The sequence below is a fragment of the Garra rufa genome, chromosome 1, assembly GCF_049309525.1.
Source record: "Garra rufa chromosome 1, GarRuf1.0, whole genome shotgun sequence".
NCBI classification, from domain to species: Eukaryota; Metazoa; Chordata; class Actinopteri; order Cypriniformes; family Cyprinidae; genus Garra; species Garra rufa.
In genome coordinates this window covers 102,626,570-102,648,908 of record NC_133361.1, presented here as the reverse complement: position 1 = coordinate 102,648,908, position 22,339 = coordinate 102,626,570, and the positions used below count along the sequence as shown (strand labels likewise).

General features: G+C 41.0%; 1 protein-coding gene across 1 annotated transcript; it reads left to right on the top strand.

The window, feature by feature from the left end:
- The first annotated feature begins 8,544 nt into the window (after positions 1-8,544).
- Positions 8,545-11,780, top strand: LOC141341083 (uncharacterized). Its single transcript, XM_073846229.1, has 2 exons — positions 8,545-8,813; positions 9,740-11,780. The coding sequence occupies exons 1-2, from the start codon at positions 8,642-8,644 to the stop codon at positions 10,639-10,641; spliced, it is 1,074 nt and encodes a 357-aa protein (XP_073702330.1). The 5' UTR covers positions 8,545-8,641; the 3' UTR covers positions 10,642-11,780.
- Positions 11,781-22,339: the final 10,559 nt, after the last annotated feature.

The window sequence follows — 22,339 nt, the reverse complement described above, 5'->3', positions numbered from 1 at the left end:
TTTGATTAGATAATCACAAATGTTCTGGAATAGTATCAGATACATTGCGAAAATATACAATATCCATGTATTTGTAATTTCAATACTGCAGCCTTTATGTAGATATTTAAAGATGCAGGGCTTGCAAAATCACTAGCCCAATGACCCAGGGCTATTGTGTTTTACTAGTCTGCCTGACAGGCTATCGTAAAGTAGAGAGCTCCTGCGGGTCCTTAACCGCAAGCCGTTTTGCTAGGCGCTTTCATGAGCGTGGCGCTTTGCATCAGACAGCTGTCACACCCTCTGCATGTTCCCTCAGCCCCAATCACCACGATCCTCCACCAACCAGCCAATCACCACCACAGCACACCCGTGAACCATCACCAGAATTCTAATCACCGTCACCTGCACCAGCAATCACCACACCCTTTATATACTTACCTCTGTCACTCACTCACCGGCTGGTATCGAAGTTGCATGGATGTTTCTCTGTGGATCTTCTCCCCCTCCTGTTGTCTCTCCTGTGCTCCTCGTGGATTATTCCGATGTTCTCCTGTGCTCCTCGTGGATTGATCTGATGTTCTCCTGTGAAACACGTTAATCGTGTTAGAGGGAAGTGACTGTTGCTAACGCTATGATACTTATGAACTTGAACTCACCTGTTGTGTTGTGTTTGAAGATTTGACCACAGAGACCTTTATTCACCCGTTTGCACGTGTGTTGAACTGTGCACGTTTGTTAATAAATACCTTGAAAGATACTCACCTTCTCCCTTTGTGTGTGGTCGTGACAGGATACCAGCCCCAAAAGTAATAACTCTCCACGTCACTCATGGAGGCGAGCGCCGCTATCACCGAAGACACCCCCGACCCATTTTCGGATATGGTAAACGTCCTTCGTCAATCTCTACCTGCTGCTCCAACGACGATTTCCAACACGCCCCTCTCTCGCCCCATGAGTTATTCCGGAGACCCGGGTGGTTGCAATGGTTTCCTCCTGCAATGTTCCCTCTATATCGAAGCCAACGCACACCAGTTTCCAAACGAAATTTCTAAAATATATTTTATGATTTCCCTCCTCACTGGGCAGGCACTTCAATGGGCGGATGCACTCTGGAATTCACGGAGCGATGCATTAATCTCCTATAATGCTTTCGTTGCCCACTTCAAGGACGTGTTTGGAGCTGCTCTCACTCCCCTTTCCGTGCACGATGAACTGATTACTCTGAATCAAGGTACGTCCAATATTCATGAATACACCCTGCGCTTCCGCTCTCTAGCGGCCACCAGTGGTTGGAACCAAGTCGCTCTCCTAGCAGCCTACCGTAAGGGGCTTAAACCCCAGATCCGCAAACATATGGTCATCTACGATGACAATGTACCGCTGGAAACTTTTATTAAGAAGGCAGTAGGCATTTCTCAACATCTCTCAGCGTGTCCTTCTGCAAAGTCGGCACCCAATTTCCCTCCACTCCGAACACCGTCACCCCAACGAGATGCTGAAGAGCCCATGATTACTGACACCTATCGCCTGGACCCTGCGGAGAGGAAACGACGAATTAATAATCGCCTGTGCCTGTATTGTGGAGAAGCCTCACACTTCATCAGTGTCTGTCCCGTCCGCCCGCCTCGTCCAATGGTGAGTACCGTATCTATTACTCCCGCCATGTCTCTCTTACCCCATATTACCGCTGAACTAATAGTAAACTCTCGTACTCTCCCCATCTATGTCCTCGTGGATTCCGGAGCGGCTGGCAATTTTGTTTCATCACACTTCATTGCTAAACATCGAATTCCCACCGTTCAAAATGAGGTTACATACCAAATTACCACAATCCAAAACTCACCATTGGGCGATGGTAAGATATCTCGCCGGACCAGAAAAGTGACCCTCGTCTCCCAACACAACCACCGTGAACACCTGACCCTCCTAGTACTCCCGCGAGCCAACGTGGATGTCATCCTGGGCAGACCATGGCTCATTAAGCACCAACCCCGCATAGATTGGAGCACAGGAGAGGTCCTGGAGTGGGGTAAAACGTGTGAGAACCACGGCTACCATCCTTCCTCGTCGGATCCAGAGTCTCCATACCGTCCTATCCCTCTGCACGCCACCACCATAGAGAGCCCTGCCACTCAATCCGCCACCGCAATTCCCCCCGTCTATCAGTCTTTCACCGATGTCTTCAGTAAGGAACGGGCCACACAACTACCACCGCACCGGCCCTGGGATTGTAGTATCGACCTGCTGCCAGGCGCCAAACTACCCCACGGGAAGATCTACCCCCTCTCACGTCCTGAGCAGGAGGCCATGGAGAATTACATCCAGGAGGCTCTCCAACAGGGGTTCATCAGACCTTCCACGTCCCCAGCAGCATCCAGTTTCTTCTTCGTCCCCAAGAAGGATGGTGGACTCAGACCCTGCATTGACTACCAGGTGCTCAACGACGCCACGGTGAAATTCGCCTATCCACTTCCTCTAGTGCCAGCTGCCTTGGAGGAACTACGGGAAGCCCGCATCTTCACCAAACTCGACCTCCGCAGTGCGTACAACCTGATCCGTATCCGAGAAGGAGATGAGTGGAAAACCGCCTTCATCACCCCGACCGGTCACTATGAATATCAGGTGATGCCCTATGGCCTGGCTAACAGTCCGTCCGTATTTCAGAATTTCATGAACGAAATCTTCCGCGACTACCTCCATCGTTTCGTAATCATCTACATTGACGATATCCTCATTTACTCACGTAACCTAAGGGAACATCAAGACCACGTCCGCCAGGTTCTCCAACGCCTCCGTGAGTACCAACTCTATCTGAAGTTAGAAAAATGTGAATTCCATCAACCCTCCATCTCCTTTCTCGGATACGTGATCACTGCGGAGGGAGTTCGTATGGAAGCCGGTAAGGTGGACGCAGTGGCCAAGTGGGCGGAACCAAGGACGGTGAAGGAACTTCAGCGTTTCTTAGGCTTCGCTAACTTCTACCGACGCTTTATAAAAAACTATAGCCTCCTATCGGCTCCACTCACTTCCCTCTTAAAGGGAGGACGCCGGGTACTACAGTGGACTCCAGAGGCTCAGCAAGCCTTCGACCGCCTTAAGTTAATGTTCACCACCGCTCCCATCCTCAAGCACCCCGACCCTTCAAGGCCCTTCGTGGTGGAAGTAGACGCGGCGGACGTAGGCGTAGGAGCTGTGCTGTCCCAATGGTCTGATGAACCCCGATCCCTCCATCCGTGTGCGTACTATTCCAAGAAACTCACCCCAGCTGAGCAGAATTATGGAATTGGAGACCGCGAACTACTGGCAATAAAGCTCGCCCTCGAAGAGTGGCGGCACTGGTTGGAAGGAGCCCAGTTCCCCTTCACCGTAATAACCGACCACAAGAACCTCCAGTACATTCAGCACGCCAAGAGACTAAACGCCCGCCAAGCTCGCTGGTCACTATTCTTTGCCCGATTCAATTTCAACATTACTTACCAACCCGGCCACAAAAACACCAAAGCAGACGCCCTATCACGTATGTACTCACCTGAACCTACCTCTGACGATCCTGATCCAATTCTACCCCCATCTGTCTTTCTCGCACCCATACTGTGGCAACTCGACGAAGATATACGGGCCGCCACCTTCGAGGAACCTGCACCACCGGAGCTTCCCCCGGGTCGTGTCTATGTCCCAAGCCGTCTCAGACCCCTTCTGCTGGATAGTACGCACACGTCCCCCGGCTCAGGACATCCTGGCAGCAGGCGAACCCTCTCGCTCCTCCAGCAGAAATATTGGTGGCCCAACATGAGCAGGGAAGTGGAAAGGTACGTCCAAGGATGTTTGGTCTGCGCCGTCAACACAACCCCACGCCGCTTACCCGAAGGTAAATTACAACCGTTACCTATTCCCCGCCGACCCTGGACACACTTGGGTATAGACTTCGCCACAGACCTGCCTCCCTCTCAGGGTTACACCACAATTTTAGTGGTAGTCGATCGATTCTCAAAAGCTTGCAAATTAATACCTCTCAAAGGTCTCCCCACAGCGCTAGAAACCGCAGAGGCACTGTTCCACAATGTATTCCGGAACTTCGGACTTCCAGAAGACATCGTGTCCGATCGAGGACCGCAATTCATTTCCAGGGTCTGGCGGGCCTTCTTCAAACTCCTGGGTACCACAGTCAGCCTGTCATCCGGATATCACCCTCAAACTAACGGGCAGACCGAACGGAAAATACAGGAAATCTCCCGCTACCTTCGGACGTACTGTTCCCAACATCAAAACACCTGGAGCCAGTATCTACCGTGGGCTGAGTATGCGCAAAATTCCCTCCGTCAAACCTCTACTGGTCTAACCCCCTTCCAATGTATTCTAGGCTATCAACCAGCTCTGTTTCCATGGACAGGAGAATCCTCCGAGGTGCCCGCGGTAGATCACTGGTTCCGAGAGAGCGAGAGGGTGTGGGACTCAGCGCACGTCCATCTCCAGCGGGCAGTACGGAGGCATACGGAACACGCCAACCGTCGTAGGTTACCCAACCCAGTTTACCTCCCCGGGGACCAGGTATGGCTTTCCACTCGAGACATACGCCTCCGGCTGCCCAGTAGGAAGCTGAGTCCCCGCTACATAGGGCCCTTCACCGTTCACTCACAAATCAACCCAGTCACCTACCGTCTAAACCTACCTCCACATTACAGAATCGCTCCCTCGTTTCACGGTTCCCTGCTCAAACGCCACACTGAACCCCTATTCCCTTCCTCCACAGAATCGGACCCACCTCCGCCTCCCGACCCGCCAGAGATCATCGGAGATAACATCTACCAAGTCCGAGAAATCCTAGACTCCCGGCGGCGGAACGGCCAGCTCCAGTACCTAGTGGACTGGGAGGGGTTCGGACCCGAGGAGAGATCGTGGATACCCCGTGACGACATCCTGGACCCGACTCTCCTCGAGGAATTCCACCACCAACATCCCGAACGCCCAGCTCCCAGAGGTCGTGGTCGTCCCCGTCGCCGTTCTTGGGTGCCAGGAGTCACCCGTGGAGGAGGGGGTGATGTCACACCCTCTGCATGTTCCCTCAGCCCCAATCACCACGATCCTCCACCAACCAGCCAATCACCACCACAGCACACCCGTGAACCATCACCAGAATTCTAATCACCGTCACCTGCACCAGCAATCACCACACCCTTTATATACTTACCTCTGTCACTCACTCACCGGCTGGTATCGAAGTTGCATGGATGTTTCTCTGTGGATCTTCTCCCCCTCCTGTTGTCTCTCCTGTGCTCCTCGTGGATTATTCCGATGTTCTCCTGTGCTCCTCGTGGATTGATCTGATGTTCTCCTGTGAAACACGTTAATCGTGTTAGAGGGAAGTGACTGTTGCTAACGCTATGATACTTATGAACTTGAACTCACCTGTTGTGTTGTGTTTGAAGATTTGACCACAGAGACCTTTATTCACCCGTTTGCACGTGTGTTGAACTGTGCACGTTTGTTAATAAATACCTTGAAAGATACTCACCTTCTCCCTTTGTGTGTGGTCGTGACAACAGCAGAGACTTTAACCAATCAGTGAACAGATTATTAATAACCATTCATAGAAATTTTAACTGAACTTATAATGGACAGTTACAAATTGGAGATGATTGTTTTAAGTGTGATGGATTGTATGACCCAGAATTGTATGACCAATCTAAAATCATGTACTGAGACATAAATAAAAAATCCAGAGCGTGAGAGCTTGTGAGCGGCGAGTTGGATTTTCAGGTAAAAATAGCCAAAGATATACAAAATGTCCAAACAGTATGTTATTATGCGTGTTAAATGTTGCAATAAACTACCCTTGAAAAGCTTGTGTTTTCCTTTTAAATTATATTTAACAGGTGATGCTCTTAAGGCAATTATTAAAAAAAAATGTCCACTTGTGGCAAAAGGGGAAAAAACAATAATAATAATAATGACAATACTTAATGGAGGACATAAACACAAATTTGTGTTTAAAATTGTTTGAATGAGTAAACTGGTAAGACAAAACGTGCAAATTATAAACTTTCATGAATGAAGACCAATGATTGGAGAAGTTGTGTAGTAAAATCAGAAGTGTTAATGTGTTTCATTCGTCAACAAAAAAAAAAAGACATATTGTGTTAATCTGACACCAAATTATTTTTATTGTGATGTGAAATCCGATTTTAGATCATGAAATATGATCAACCAGTTTAAACAAGGGGTTAATTCTTGTGGTCAACTGTGGGGGACAGTAGAAGGCACTGGAAGCCTTTAGGAACATCTCCACGCATGCAACGGGGCAACTGACAAGGATATCCACTGTTTTATTTTTAAGCTTTCTGGAATAAGGTGGGTTCCAACAGGTGGGAAGTAGAGGAGGAAACTGTCATGTTCTTGCCAAACAAGAGAAATTAACTTGTGAAGACTGAAATGAAAGACCAAACCGTTTTTTGTCTTTTTCTAGTCTTTATTTCTCTGCAGAGAATGATCCTGTTTACACACAGCTGGAGTCTGTGACTTAATGATGTGAGATTAATACGATTTAATTTAATGACAGGATTACAGGATTTTTCTAATTTTTAACTTCACACTTCATTCATGTAATTACGTTAATTGAATGTTATTAACCCCTTAGAGTTCCTGTCAAACTTAACTCAATGCAAAACGTCCCTCCGGTGGAACGTTGGAACACTAAGGGGTTAATAACATTTCCTGTGAAGTAAAGATTTACTTCATTTACATAAAATGAACCTAACCCTAGCCCTGGAGACAGCCCTTCTCTTACAAAAACAGCAGCTGTTAATTAAAGTTCAACAGCAGTGAAATTGCAGTACAATGAAGTACAACTGCAGATTTGCAGTATAATAAAGTATATAGTTAAAGTTCAACAGCACTAAAACTGCAGGACAATGAAGTACAAATGGTAACACTTTACAATAAGGTTCATTAGTTAAACATTAGTTAATGTACTAACTAACATTAACAAATGTATTGCTCATGGTTAGTTCCTGTATTTATTCATCTTTATTAACGTTAGTTAACGAAAATACAGTTGTTCATTGTTTGTTCATGTTAGTTCACACTGCGTTAACTAATGTTAACAAGATTTTAATAATGTATAAGTAAATGTTGAAATTAACATTAACAAAGATTAATAAATGCTGTATAAGTGCAGTTCATTATTAGTTCATGTTAACTAATGTGGTTAACTAATGATAACTAAAGAACCTTATTGTAAAGTGTTACCGTACAAATACAACCTAACTGCAATTCAGTGATGCACTGTAATGCATGTGAAGATCAGATGCAAAAACTCCTATGTCTGTCTTTGATTTGAAGAATTAGGTAAGGACTGTATTTGTGCTGTAACAGGTGGATTTGTATCTGCACTGGTGTGTCTGTAAGAACACATAAGAATCAAACTGCTGATCAGGTTGAGTGGTAACAGTGAGTGGTCTGAAATATCAAGGTATAACAAAAAATATTAGATGTACATAGGGCTGTGCAATTAATCAAATTCAGTTTCGATTTCTGCTTCAATGATCATGAAAATGCAGTAATCGAGATGAAACGATTATTGCGTTCTGCCCTTTAACCAGTGGTGCGCTTTCGCTCCTCCATAAAAGTATAGTTTCACATGCAAATCAGCAAAAATCATGTAATGTGACTTTCATAAAACGGGACGTGCTTGATTTATTAATATAATATAATATAATATAATATAATTATTTACAGTCACAGATCTTTAAATCTTTATTTAAAAGATGAATACATTGTCATAAGGATCCAGTTTCAGTTAGTTATACCTCTCTGCAAACACAAATTTAATTTTGATTTAAAAAACATCTTTTGAAATATTCATTTTGATTTTTTTTTTTTCAGTCCTGTAATTTGAATACCGAAATACTGGACTTTATTCTTGTTGAGAATATCACAAATGTTATTAGGCTATGTATTAGATATAAAAAATATATAATTAGTATCAATAACTTTGGACTTTTGATAGATCTGCAGTTTGTGTCTTCAATTCATCCTACGTATAGGTATAGCTGTAAAGTATTATACGTGTTTTATAATATAAAATGATATTGATTTTAGCGAACAAGACTTTTATTTTGTTCTGGAGATGTGACGTCATAAGGCTGCGGCGCGCTCCTGCATCTGGGATTCAAACGGAGAAAGGTGTGTGTGCTTTTAACAACTGAAAGTGTTTAAATCAAGATAACTCGTTTACAGAATTGCATATAGAACTGTGAAATTATTTGTTAGCCAACAAAACACTGTAATGCTTTATTTAGTGACACTGTAGTCCCTATATAGTGAATATTTCACAATGAATTCGGTCACTGGTAGGCTAAGTAGTGTTCAAAGAAACGGATCTTTTCGAAATTCCGATTCAACTGAATCAATCGATTCACCAAAATGATTCACTGATTTGAATCGCCGCACACTTACGACATCTGCTGCTCAAAACACTGGAAATGCAACGAGAACAACAAACAGCAACTGTTTTCATGAAAGTGGAATCTGATAAATGACTACTAAACTAGGGAGATAATTGAGGCACACCCAGAGTTTTAGTTTACATTTATTTTTCTTTCTACCAAACAGAAAAACTCCTGCTGAATGAACGGAGATCCACGTGACAAACTGTTATAAGATGGTGTTTATTAAAGAGGACAGTGAAGACATGAAGATTGAAGAAACATTCAGAGTCAAACATGAAGATACTGAGGAACAAAAAAAGATGGTGTTTATTAAAGAGGAGAATGAAGACATGAAGATTGAAGAAACATTCAGACTCAAACATGAAGATACTGAGGAACACACAGGTTGGTTTTCATGTTTCAACAAATTCATTTGAACCTTATTAAAATGTCCAGCTCTATAGCAAAAAAAAAAAAGTGTGTGTATGTATATATATATATATATATATATATATATATATATATATATATTGTGTGTAACATTTAAACACAGTATCTACTTTTGATTAGAAAACAATGAAAGCGGTATCTGACAAAAAAAAAGATATTTTGCTTGAAGCAAACAATGACACTTTAGTAAGTTAACATTTGTTTTAACTGTAAGGGATTTTTTTCTGCTATCATCAAAAGTGCAATATTAAAACGTGAATGTTCATTATAATAAGCAGTAAATAGTCATATTTCAGAAACACCAGCTTGTAGCTTTTTATTGAAGATGCAGGACAGTCACCTAGTAGTGCGTTACAATAGTCCAGTCTAGTCGTCATGAATGCATCATAACTTCTCTGGGTGTAATTAGAAAATATTTCTCAATTGAATGCTGCTTTTAAATTCTCTAACGTGAAGATAAACATGGCAGATTTTGTGTTTTCTTTTTTAAAGGAGCTAGTGTTTTTATTTATAATTATATGTTAGTTGTGATAAAAGCACAACAATATATATGTTACAAATTATTGGTTTTAATTATGGCTACAATTAATGGCTAAAATTAGAAAGAAATGTGTTTAATAGAGTCAGATCATCAGCAGTATTTGTCTCAATGAGTCTGGTCTTCATTTACCATTGGCTACTTGGTGAAAAAGATGCCAATAAGCCACAGATTTTAAATGTACAATCTTTATGTTGTTTTACATTCCATTTAATGTGAAATAGTTTATTGTCAAATAGTTAGTTTTTTTAATTAATTGGCAGCACTACTCTAAGTGTTTTGATGTCTGTTGCTTTCTGCCATTAAACTGCTGTTAACTTCCATTTTTCTTATTTGACCTCAGACCTGATGGCACTGAAAGAGGAGAGTCAAGAACTCAATGAAACAGAAGAGAAAGATCAAAATGAGGAACATGATTTCAAAACTGAAGAAAAATCAGTTAGTTGCTCACAGAATAAAAAGACTTCCTCACCAGAAATAAATAAGAAACCACACACTACAAACCTTAATTCTAACATGAGAATTCAGACTGGAGAGAGACCTTACAGCTGCCAACAGTGTGGGAAGAGTTTTACAAAGAAAAATAACTTTACTGTCCACATGAGAGTTCACACTGGAGAGAAACCTTTCATCTGCAAATTTTGTGGGAAGAGTTTTACACAGAAACATTACCTTACTGTCCACATGAGAGTTCACACTGGAGAAAAGCCTTTCATCTGCAAACTGTGTGAGAAGAGTTTCACATGTAATAGAAAACTTAAGACTCACATGAGAAGTCACTCTGAAGAGAATCCATTCCAGTGTGATCAATGTGGAAAGAGTTTTACTCTGAAATGTAATCTATATTGCCACATGAGAATTCACACTGGAGAGAAACCTTACTCCTGCAAACTGTGTGGGAAGAGTTTCTCACGAAGTGGAGTTCTTAAGACTCACATGAAAATTCACACTGGAGAAAAGCCTTTTACCTGCCCTCAGTGTGGAAAGAGTTTCAAGTATAAAGTAAGTCTTAAGATTCACTTGAGCATTCACACTGGAGAGAAACCTTACACCTGTGAACAGTGTGGAAAGAGTTTCACACATAAAGTAAACCTTAAGGTTCACATGACAGTTCACACTGGAGAGAAACCGTACAAGTGTGTTCAGTGTGAGAAGAGTTTCACACGTCAAAGCAGCCTGATAAATCATGTGCAAACTCATTCTGGAAAGAAACTGACGTTTTCTTCAATGCAAGAAGAGGTTTAGAAAATTAGCCATTTCTACAATAATCTACACATGCCTTTGAAATACATACAATTGTAGTACTAAAGTACCAAAATTAATATCAAAATTACTAAAACATTGTTTAAGAGTGTACTGAGAAAAAAGGTGTGTGAAATCTAGTCAGTGTTCACACCGGAACTGAATGTGGATTACATCTGGTCACCTTCATGCATCCTTCATATCTTTTTGTTTCACCACAAGGCTTTTTTGTTTTGTTTGTGTACTTCTGAGGCCATACCAGACCAAATCTTCAAATTGTGACTATGTAGAGCAGTGTTTCTCAACTCCAGTCCTCGGGACCCACTGCTCTGCACATTTTGTATGTTTCTGAGTCTGACACACTCAGTTCAGTTCATGAATCTTTCTACTAATGAGCTGATGATCAAAATCAGGTGCCTTAAATGAGGAAGACATACAAAATGTGCAGAGCAGTGGGTCCCGAGGACTGGAGTTGAGAAACACTGATGTAGAGTATGTCACTCAATTCCATGTGTTGATCTCTCTGAATCAAAATATTACTAATTATAATAATACAGCATTTTTTCTGTTGCTAAATTACACAATTCGGTCATTTTTAACAATACACTGCTCACACAGTGAGTAAAACTATTCAAAAATAGCTGTACAGACAGTTCAGGGAGCCATTGTTGATCAGGAAGCTCAGAAAGCCATGGCAGATCATGGAGCTCAGGAAGCCATGGTGGATCAGACAGTTCAGGAAGCCATTGTGGATCATGGAGTTTGGAAAGCGGTGGCGGAGCGGCCCGGCCCCTACGGCCGGAGTTATAGCCTGGGGGTCATTAAGAAAACATACTACACAACAAATTAAATATTTACATTAAATTCTAACAAATGACAAATGTTACAGCCACACAATACATTATGTTTATAAAATATCTATACATTCCTACATGTAAATTATTGCATACAACACCACCATATACAGTTGATCAAAATAATAGCAATGTGACTAAAAAAGTGAGTAAAGTTCAAAATCATTATAACTTTTATTTTAGAACACTGCCAATTCTATTCTAAATCAAAACAGGAAGAAAAAATGATCAAATTTGTTATTACTTTACTGAAAATGGAGAAAAATAAACATTAAGCTGTTCAAAATAGTAGTGTCTGCATTTTATTTTACAAAGTCAAACATTTACTGTATAAACTGAAAACATGTTGTAGATTTAGCTTTCTTGTGAATCACTGAACTTATATTTAGTTGTATAACCAGAACTGCTTCACAGCTATGTTGCACAGAGTCAGAGTTGCACAGAAACTTCTGGCACCTGTGAACAGGTATTCCAGCCCAGAACGAGACAGTCGCTGCGTTCGAAACCGCATACTTCCTTACTATATAGGAGGCAAAAAGCAGGAGGCGAGCAAAAAGTATGTTTGAATGTTCAGTATTCATAAAAGAGTATGCGAGAATTAGTAGGCGAGTGCACTAATTCTCACAAGGTTCGGACGAACGTATACTTAAAGTGCGTTCGAATATGCCTACTTACCTGCTATATAGTAGGAAAAAAGAGTACGTGAAGAAAGAAGTACGTTCGAAACCTCAGTATTCATAAAAGAGTAGGCGAGAAATCCCCGGATGTCCTACTGCTTCAGCCCAGATTCTGAAGTGTTCATCTGATGCACATCATCGAACGTGATTGGGAACCACAACGAGGGTGTTAACAAATGTATTACAAACCAAAACATGGTTCCCTGTCTCAAAATCGTATTTGTTGAACTGTATTGTAATCTGCTGATCAGCATAAGGTGTCAAGGCGTTAGACAGTAACGTTAAGGTATATTTGTGATTTCGCTGTAAAACACGTTTTATTACATATAGTGACCATAGACATCTTAAAGATGATTACTAAATGTCTATTTAACAACTGACAGGAACATGTTCTGAGAGAATTAAATAAGCACATGACAACACCAAACAGAGATCTAAATGAGTGATGGACGTTATGTGAGTTTATGTGGAGTTCACTGCTGTCAACACTGCTTTAGATGAATGTAATGTAAATAAACACATGTACATATAGTAACTAAACATGAGTTATCTATTTCATTTGTCTACTGTTGATAAATTCAGGAGCATTTGTATTGGATAAAAATCCAATTAACACAACAGCTACCTCATAAATATTGTGTGGTGGAGCAGGACCTGAAAGGAAAGGTGTCAGCAGCATTTGTGGGGAAAAAAGTAAAATCTGAAACTTAAAATAAAGTTAGGTAATTTTGTTAGTTCTAATACAGAGATCTAATGACATTTGTGCTGTTAAAAGGACAACTTTTGTATTGTATTTGTGCATCTTTGTATGATCTGAAATGTCTGCAGACTGGTTTGTGCAGTGAGAAAAGAGAAATCCACAGCAGCATCCTGGAAATGGTCTAGTGCCATCGATGAGACCCTCCATCACTCCACCTGCTCTTTGTCTCATCTGGACCAGATGTTGATGTGGTCTCTTCATCCTCAGAGACCAAAGAGACAGCGAGAGCATCTAGACAAAAAACTAAAATACTAATATGTCTGAATAATGCTTTGTTCCATGTGCCTTTGTTTACGTTCATTGTCATTTTTTTATATTTTTTTACTAATTTATCCATGTTTCTGTCAGTAAATAGAATATAACTGTTTTATTAATATATGCATTAATTAATTACTTGATTGGAAAAAAAAAACATGCTTGTTTTACTAAAAATAGAATTAATTACAGGTCAGCATTTATCATTGTTATTGATCAGTGCATTTAAGGTAATGCAACCCAAAATGAACCCAAAATGTTTCCGTTATACTGCAATCAGGGACAGCTGTTTCTTAAACATGAAAATGAACAAATTTCATCAACATCAAAATATTTATAGAAAGATTAATTGAACCTGTCGCTCATATGTTTTAAATTGTTGCGCCTGTTATAACGTCATTTGTCACATGACAATGTCAACATGGTGTAAGACGTGCAGATCACATCCATTGAGTATACTTACTGAGTGTGCGGTTTCGAACGCAGCCAGCCCCTTCGACCGAAGTAATGCTGCCCATGATGACAATCACTTCCGCTTCCTCAATTTCAAACTGAATGTCTTCACTCAGTCCCAGCAGAGGAGCCACTTCTTCAAATTTGGTTCTCCGGGTTGTTGTCAAGTACAGACACCCAGCAAACTCTCTGGTACTCAAATGAGACAACTTGTATGTGGAACCAAACGCTACCTTGTCAATGAACGTTTTCACACGTGAGTTTAAAATATTCTATCTAACCCCAAAGACTTGAGTTTTTTAGGCGACCATTATTTTAGAATGTTTCGCATTACTGTTTCCATGGTGACGCGTCATGTGACACACCGCACCCACAACAAGCATGCTCACTATATTATGAAATATCTGGTATTCTGATTTCGAAATATGTGCAATTAAATGTATTTAAAAGTCCAAACACTTTTATAATGACCGCATTAGTTATTCTTTACCGGGTGATGGGCGCGCCATGTTTGTTCGCGCATGAATCCGATCTGTGGGATTTAACCAGAGGCGGACAGAGTACACCGTTTCATTACTTGAGTAAAAGTAGAGATACCCCTTGCTAAATTTTACTCAAGAACAAGTAAAAGTACTACAGTCAGATGTCTACTTAAGTAAAAGTACTTGAGTATCAAGAGGACAAGAGTACATTTTCTAAATATTGCATTACTACTGCCACAGTGCTTACATTTATGTACAGAAACGTCCTACATGAAGTTATGAAAAATGTTAATGTTAATAACTTGGAGAATGTAAAAGGAATTGAAAGTCAAGAAAAAAATCAAGTCCTTTTCATCTTTTTACGATGTTGCTTTATTACAGCTGCATAGAATTATTGTTGAATGTAAAGGTTTAAAAAATAAAAAATAAACATTTTCCTTACCAAGTTGTAGGACTGTGTCATTGCCGGTCCAGGAGGTTTTGAACCTTGGAACGAGAATGGCTGCTGCAGTTAGCTCTGGCTCTGAGGTCATGCTCTCAAACAGCTTCCTCAAACGTTCAAGAAGAACATCAACAAGTGGCTTGCAAAATCTGAGTGACGGTCTGGACTTTTCAAGCTTGGTTGTGAGGGTGATTATTGTCGGGAGCAGCCAGCCCATCTGAATGTTGACTTCTCCTTGTAGTATGTTCAAGGACTTCGCAACTGGACTCATGATGGTGACATATTCCCCTAAAAAGACTATGTCAGCTGGACTGTACCTAATAGAAACAGAAGAAAATAAATAAACATATTTCAGCAAAATGTTAGAACCCCTGTGCAATGCTGGACATTTATTTATTTGTCTATGTACCTACAGCAGATAATGTGGTAAGCATTACTCTAACAAAATAAGAACACAATTATACATTACATAAGCTACTTACATTGGAACATTGAGTGCAGAACAGACCATTCTCACAGACCCCTCTCCTTGGTCTCTAATGATTCTGACCACACGTTCCACGGCCCTGAAAGAGGAGCTCCATTGAGTTGAATTAGGCTGTACCAAGTGAAACTTACAGTGTTCGTCAATAAGCTCTGCATTTTGAGGAAACCTTGATGCTTTATTCCAGAGTGCCGGACACTTAGAAAAGGCTGATCTAGACAATTTCTTGTAAGCTTCTGTCTTATTAGCCCGATCAACATTGACTGTATAAACTAAATTTAGTAAGTGGCATGCACACCGATGGTGTTTCGGCAGCTGATACTAAGGCCCATCATCTTCCTCCAGAATGGCTTCCACATCCATGAATTCCACCTCCTCTTCATCATCAAATGCATCACAATCATCTCCTACTTCATCGATTGTGCCTTCTGCAACTAACTCTTCATTGTTATTTTCGTACTGCTGACCAAAGACACAGAATGCCTTGACAAAATTCAACCCGTTGTCTGTAGTAGATCTAACAACCTTTAGACTTATTTCATACTCTGCATGAATGTCGGTCAAAACAGCTGCCAAGGCATTGAATGTGTGGGAGCCCTTTAGTTGACATCAAGCAAGGGCAGCTGAACAACGTTCAAAACTGCAAGAATTGATCCAGTGGGCTGTTACACCTATAAAGCTCCTTTTCCTGGCTGTCCAACAGTCAGTAGTGGTGTCAATGTATGGTACCTTTTTGATTTTGTTCTTGAGATTTTCTTTAATTTTAGATGTAGCTGAATCAATATTGCGCCACACAGGTGTGCAGGACATGACAGCACTACTCGGTTGTAATTCTATAATAAGGTCTTGGAAGGATGGTTTCTCAACCAGGGAGAAGGACTGGAGACCTTGAATGATGAAGCGGAGGATAGCCCGATCAACTGTCTTGAGACACCTGCTTGGTCTCCAGCAGCTTCGGTTGCTTTGCCTTGAAGCCTGTTCCACCTTCTGATGGCCTCTTGCAGGCTGTTGAAGTCAGTTGACAGTATTCCTCCAGATGTGTCTTATGTCTTCTCTGTAAAACACAGTATAATATTTCAGTTTACACTATAATAAACTAATAAATACAAAAGATACTCATCATGATGTAGTCTACATAGCAGTATTATTAATTATGAAGTGCTGGTTGTTCATAATTTTCCAATGGCTCCAGACTAACTATTTAAATTTACTGGTGCAACTAACTTTAATTTATGCAGACCAGGAGCTTCTGACATTCTAACAAGTACTGCAATATTAGGTCAGGAAAATATAAGACTTTGGGTAGCATATCTCTCATGTATTTAAATACAATTGTAGGAAACAGCCATTTTTTATGGTATAACAAGACAGGTATAAGTACACTCAAGAGCGTTTCCTTGGCTGGAGATTCAGGCTTGGTGGCCATTTTGACCCGGGGATTCAGGAACGGCGGTAATCTTGGTCAGGGATTTAGGCTTGCCGCCCTTTGAGCCGGGAACTCAGGAACAGAGGCCGTCTCGGCCGGGAACTCAGGAACGACAGCCCAGACTTGGCTTGACTCAGAACCTTGATTTGATTCAGGAAACACAGCTGTAACTTGACCTGTCTTGGAACCTTGACTTGATTCTGGATGTTCAGCTGTGTCTTGTCTTGACTCAGGAAGTGCTGCTGTGACTTGACTTGGTTTTGAAGGAACAGCTGCGACTTAGCCCGTCGCATGAATTTCAGTTGCAATGTGACTTGACTTAGCAGGAACAACATCTGTGACGTGATTTTACTGTTCAGGAACAGCTGTGACTTGACCTTGAGGGAACAACTGTAATTTGACTTGATGAAGAAACAGCTGTGACTTGACTTGACTCCGAGGGAACATCTTTGACTTGATTTGGCTTTGAAGGAACCGCTGTGACTTGACGTTGAAACAGCTGTGACTTGACTTGAAGTTGAAGATACTGCCGTGATTTGACTTGAGGTAGAAATAGCTGTGACTTGACTTGAAGTTGAAGAAACTGCCGTGACTTGACCCAATGTTGAAAATACTGCTGTGACTTCACTTGACTCTGAGGGAACATCTTTGACTTGATTTGGCTTTGAAGAAACAGCTGTGACTAGACTTAACCTTGCTGGAACAGCTGCGACTTGACTTGACTCAGGAGGTGCTGCTGTGTCTTTGCTTGACTCAGGATCCGAAGCTGCGTCTTTGCTTAACTCAGAATGCAAAGCTGTGGCCTGGCTTGACTTGGGATGCGAAACTGTGTCTTGACTTGACTCAGAAAGTGAGGCTGCGTCTTGACTTGACTCAGGAAGTGAAGCTGTGTCTTGACCCGTCACGTGAACCTCAGCTGCCATGTAACTTGACTTAGCAGGGACAACATCAGCTGTAACTTGACTTGACTGTGCAGGAACAGCATCTGTGAGGGCGGCCATGATGCGTGCAGACTCTGGCGTTGCAGCCATCTTGCGGGTAGACTCTGGCGTTGCAGCCATCTTGCGGGCAGACTGGCGTTGCAGCCTGTTGTGCTGAGTGCTTGGCAGCGGTTTGTGGTACTGGACTGAGGGAGACTATGGAGCTTTGGGAAATGATCAGGAATTTAGGGCGTTCGGGACATGGCAGGCAGTCTGAGCTGTTGGAGCGGTATATGGCGGTTCTTGGCTTCGGGTGAGCTGGTGCGATGTGCTGTGCTTCTGAGGGGGCTGGACGATGCATCTGACTAGCATTCTCTATTTATTCTATCTCGAAATTAGAGCAGTTTAAACAGAGAGATCATAATGGATAGTATCTTTGTCCAGCCCCAAAAGAAAACACGATGCCGATAGAGGCGTCGGGCCAGCTCACCTGATGGTATAGCTCAATGAAATCCACCACATACTGTTCCAACTCCTGACCACCCTGCCGTAAACTCCACAGTCTTTCTTCAGCCGTCATGTTTTGGCGCCGTCTTCTGTTAGTTTTGTGGGTTGACACGGAGCCAGAGTGAAAACTAGAAGAGTTGGACGTAAATCCACAAACGTGTTTATTTATAAAGAACAGGGAATCCAGGTAAACTCAAATAACATAACTTCAAGACGACACAATGAAACTGAGGCACAAACGACTTATAAAGGGTGACTGATGACAAGGACAGGTGTACACACTAATCAGGAAGAAACCAACTACAGCAGAACAACAGGAGGAGACAAAGGGAGAAACCAAATCAGAACAATGACAAAGACCAGAAACACAAGGAGACATGTAACAAACAGTAGGTGGGTTTCTAATTTATTTTGAATATAATTTTTTCAAGAAATTACCTTTGTATTAATGCCTAGCTTATTAACCCATTAATATCTCTTTAAGTAATCAAATAAATACATAAACATGACAAAATACATAAATAATCAAAATACTACATCTACTACATGTAGATGATGCTTATTTTGTTATTATTATTATTATTATTTTTATTTATTTTTTAATTGGGAGGGGAGACTGACAGACCATCCTCCACAAACACATGACACTTAAAGGAGAGGAACCTAATCAACAGGTAATCCGAGCATAATCATGTTAAAATACTATAAACTAATTTAAATATATATATTTTTTATAAATTATTTATAATACCTAGGTAGGCTATCTTTACTTTTATACTTTTCATAACTAAGAAATAAAATGAATGCAAAAACATGAAAGTACATTTCAGTCAAGTCAGTTACACTTCTGTACACTAAATCTTTGTTTCTGATGTAATTATTTTCGATGATGGAAAAAATACCACGTTCTTATTCACGCACCGGACAGGAAGCCCAAGCATTTCCTTTCTACTTCAAATCTGCTCATCATCACACAAGGCTGACAGAATCACAGAATCAGAAGAATAGTTGAGAGAATTAAAAGGTAAGCATGGTGAACTGTAATGGAAATTGTTTAATCTTGAATATCTATTAACGTATATTACATGTAACACGTTACATTTAAGTCACATCTCTCTAAAAGCAGGACACACAAGAAATTGGATAATGTTTAAGAGTGAAGAATTTCTTTAAGTGACTTTATGGTCTCAGGGGGATGGTATAACAAGACTGAGCAAGCTTTGAGAATAGCCAGACATTGAAGGTTTAGCAATGATGCTATGGGGGATGACTAAGGAATTTTGTTATCTTGAAATCTATACCTTTGACTATAAAAACCGAGGTGAGAGACTGCCTCTCATCTCTTTGCTCACAGACTCAAGCTGTGTGTAAACCAGATCATTCTCTGCAGAGAAATAAAGACTAGACAAAGACAAAAACCGGTTTGGTCTTTCATTTCAGTCTTATTTTATTTTACTTTTGAAAGTTTTAACGTTTTATTCTCAGGTCACTTTATTTTAATATTACCACAAAGCGTGCTAGCACTTTCTGTTAGCTAGCAAAGACAACAAGCTTCAGCGCCACATTATCTCCGTGTTTAAAAAAAAATAAATCAAAGACAGTATTTAATGTGTTGTTCTCTAGTGGACAATTTATTTATGTTTGTGTGTTTTCTCACAGTTGGATAGATAACGAGCCCCACGCATTTTTGTTGGAAGGCTCATCACCATCCTCTGCAACTGTCTAAACAGTCACTCATGTCAGAAGCCTAATCTACAGGTAACGTTAATGCAAACACACCCATTTTGAAGTAATGTAAACTTTTTAAACATCTTTAAGAACAGTTTGGTTGGATTTAACTGGCATTAACATGTGATGCTTAAAGCAGTGGCGGTTCTAGACAAATTTGACTAGGGGGGCCAAGAAGGGGCCAGTGTTTAACCAGAGGGGCACATTAAAAAATGACAACAAGTGATATTTAAAGATTATAAACTTTATTTTACTTTAAAATCATACAAACATTTTAGGGATGCTCATATTGACAGTTCACTGTTAATCGACAGTAAGAAGTACTATAAGTTAAACGGTTAATTTTTTTTTTTTACGTTTGCTGCATGGTGAAAGAAAAAAATTATGTTTACTCACGGGCGTGTGTCGACACGTGCAGTGCGGCTGTTTAGACATATTTTGATGAGTAAGCACCTGCTTTACCTTCTCTTAGTTTGTGTAACTCATGTTGTAGCCTATGTGCTGCACGATAGCAATGGCGATGTTGCGTTATCAGAGAGTGAATCCATGAATAAATGAATTCAAATTCTGAATTAATTATAGTCTTAAAAGTGCGCGCTCCCCTTACAATCACTGGAAAGCTGTCACTCATACATTACTGTAGTTCATCGCAATCTCTCAAAGTTAATAAAAGGTAATAAAATCACATTTACACAGTACAATTAATCTCTTATTTACATCATGTCTACACTTTCTTTGTTTTAATGAGAGAGTTCTCAGAGGTGTAGAATTTCAGCAGAACTAAACCGGCACTTGATCATGAACTAACAACATCTGTATATTTTTATTAACTAACGTTAACAAAGATTTTACAAAGCCATTTACAAACTTGATTTAATTATCAGTGTGAAAAACAAAAGTAACACGGTTATGTGCAAGAACAACAAGTCACTCACGAAATGAAATTGTTTTGCTTACCTTCGACTCTTGCAACAGGAGAAATAAATCGTAGCTCCTCTATCCAAGAGTAGTTTGTGTGCGCCGCTCTAATTTACCCATTTAAGTAGAACGATGCGTCACATTAGTTCCGCTTTTGGCGCTCTTGTGTAAAACCATAATTAATTAATTTTTTTTATTTGGTCAGTAGGGGGGGCCACAGGGGTGGCCAAGGACATGTCTACAGGGGCACGGGCCTCCCTTGGCCTCCGTGTAGAACCGCCACTGGCTTAAAGTACTTAGGAGCTGCAGTGTATAACCCTGCTAAAAAAAAATTTATTTTTTATTGAATAAGGTCACTAGCTGATGACCATAAAAATTTAATCGTCAGTAACATAAATTTATGTTATTAGGAATGCGCAAGTTTTTTTCGAAAATGAGGTAAAGTAGTTGGTTTTTAAATGATATCCCTGATGAAAAAACTGGTTTTAGCTGGTCATAGCTGGTCAGCAGGCTGGTTTTAGAGGGGTTTTGGCCACCAGCTAAAACCAGCTACTTCCAGCTTAAATCAGCTAAGACCAGCCAACCAGCCTAGGTTGGTTTTAGCAGTTTTTTTGGGGGGTACTCACGGTTGTTGCTTGAATCTGCACGCTCAAGCTGTGGTGACGTTTGAACACATCACTGCATACGCGTATAGACATTTACATTTATTCATTTAGCAGACACTTTTATCCAAAGCGACTTACAATTGGGTATACAACAAGTGATTCATCCTAAGGAGGCAGATCAACATAGGAAGTGCTCAAAAATACCATATATCAGGCATTGTTAGAAGAGTGCAGGCTAGAAAAGGAAGATCAAGAAAGAGATAAGAGCAATTTTTAAATTTTTAATTATTGAGTCAAATAGTGTTGAAAAAGATGGGTTTTCAGCAGTCGCTTGACTGTTAAGGAGTCTGCATTCCAGATAGGGGTGGGAAGATCATTCCACCAGGCAGGAACGTTAAACGAGAATGTTCTAGAAAGTGATTTCATGCCTCTCTGTGGTGGTACAATGAGGCGTCTTTCACTAGAGGATCTCATACTTATGGAGGGAGTGTAGATACGAAATAGTGAATGGATATATGCCAGCATCAGTGTCTTGAATTTGATGCGAGCTGTAACCGGTAGCCAGTGCAGTGATATGAAGAGAGGTGTGACATGGGCCTTTTTGGGCTCATTGAAGACCAGTCGTGCTACTGCATTCTGAATCATTTGTAGAGGTCTGATTGTACATGCTGAAAGACCGGCTAAAAGAGCATTGCAGTAGTCCAGCCTGGAAATGACCAGTGCCTGGACAAGGAGTTGTGTAGCATGCTCTGTTAGGAAGGGCCCGATCTTTCTGATGTTGTACAATGCAAACCTGCAAGATCAAGCAGTTTTAGCAATGTGATCTTTAAAAGTCAATTGGTCATCAAAAATTACACCCAGGTTTCTGGCTGAGGTCGATGGGGTAATTGTTGATGAACCTAACTGGATGGAGAAGTCATGTTGTAGAGATGGAGTGGCAGGAAAGATAAGGAGTTCCGTCTTTGCTAGATTGAGCTGTAGATGGTGTTTCTTTATCCATGCAGAGATATCCGTCAGGCAGCCTGAGATCCGCGCAGCTACAGATTGATCATCTGGTTCGAATGAAAGATAGAGCTGTGTGTCATCAGCATAGCAATGGTAGGAGAAGCCATGTGCCTGTATGATGGGGCCCAGAGATGTAGTGTATATGGAGAAGAGGAGGGGTCCAAGGACTGATCCCTGAGGAACCC

Bases quoted from the DNA above. Each gene is read 5' to 3' on its own strand.
- LOC141341083 (XM_073846229.1), top strand. From the start codon at position 8,642: ATGGTGTTTATTAAAGAGGACAGTGAAGACATGAAGATTGAAGAAACA. The intron at 8,814-9,739 runs GTTGGTTTTCAT...ATTTGACCTCAG, and splicing joins AGATACTGAGGAACACACAG to ACCTGATGGCACTGAAAGAG.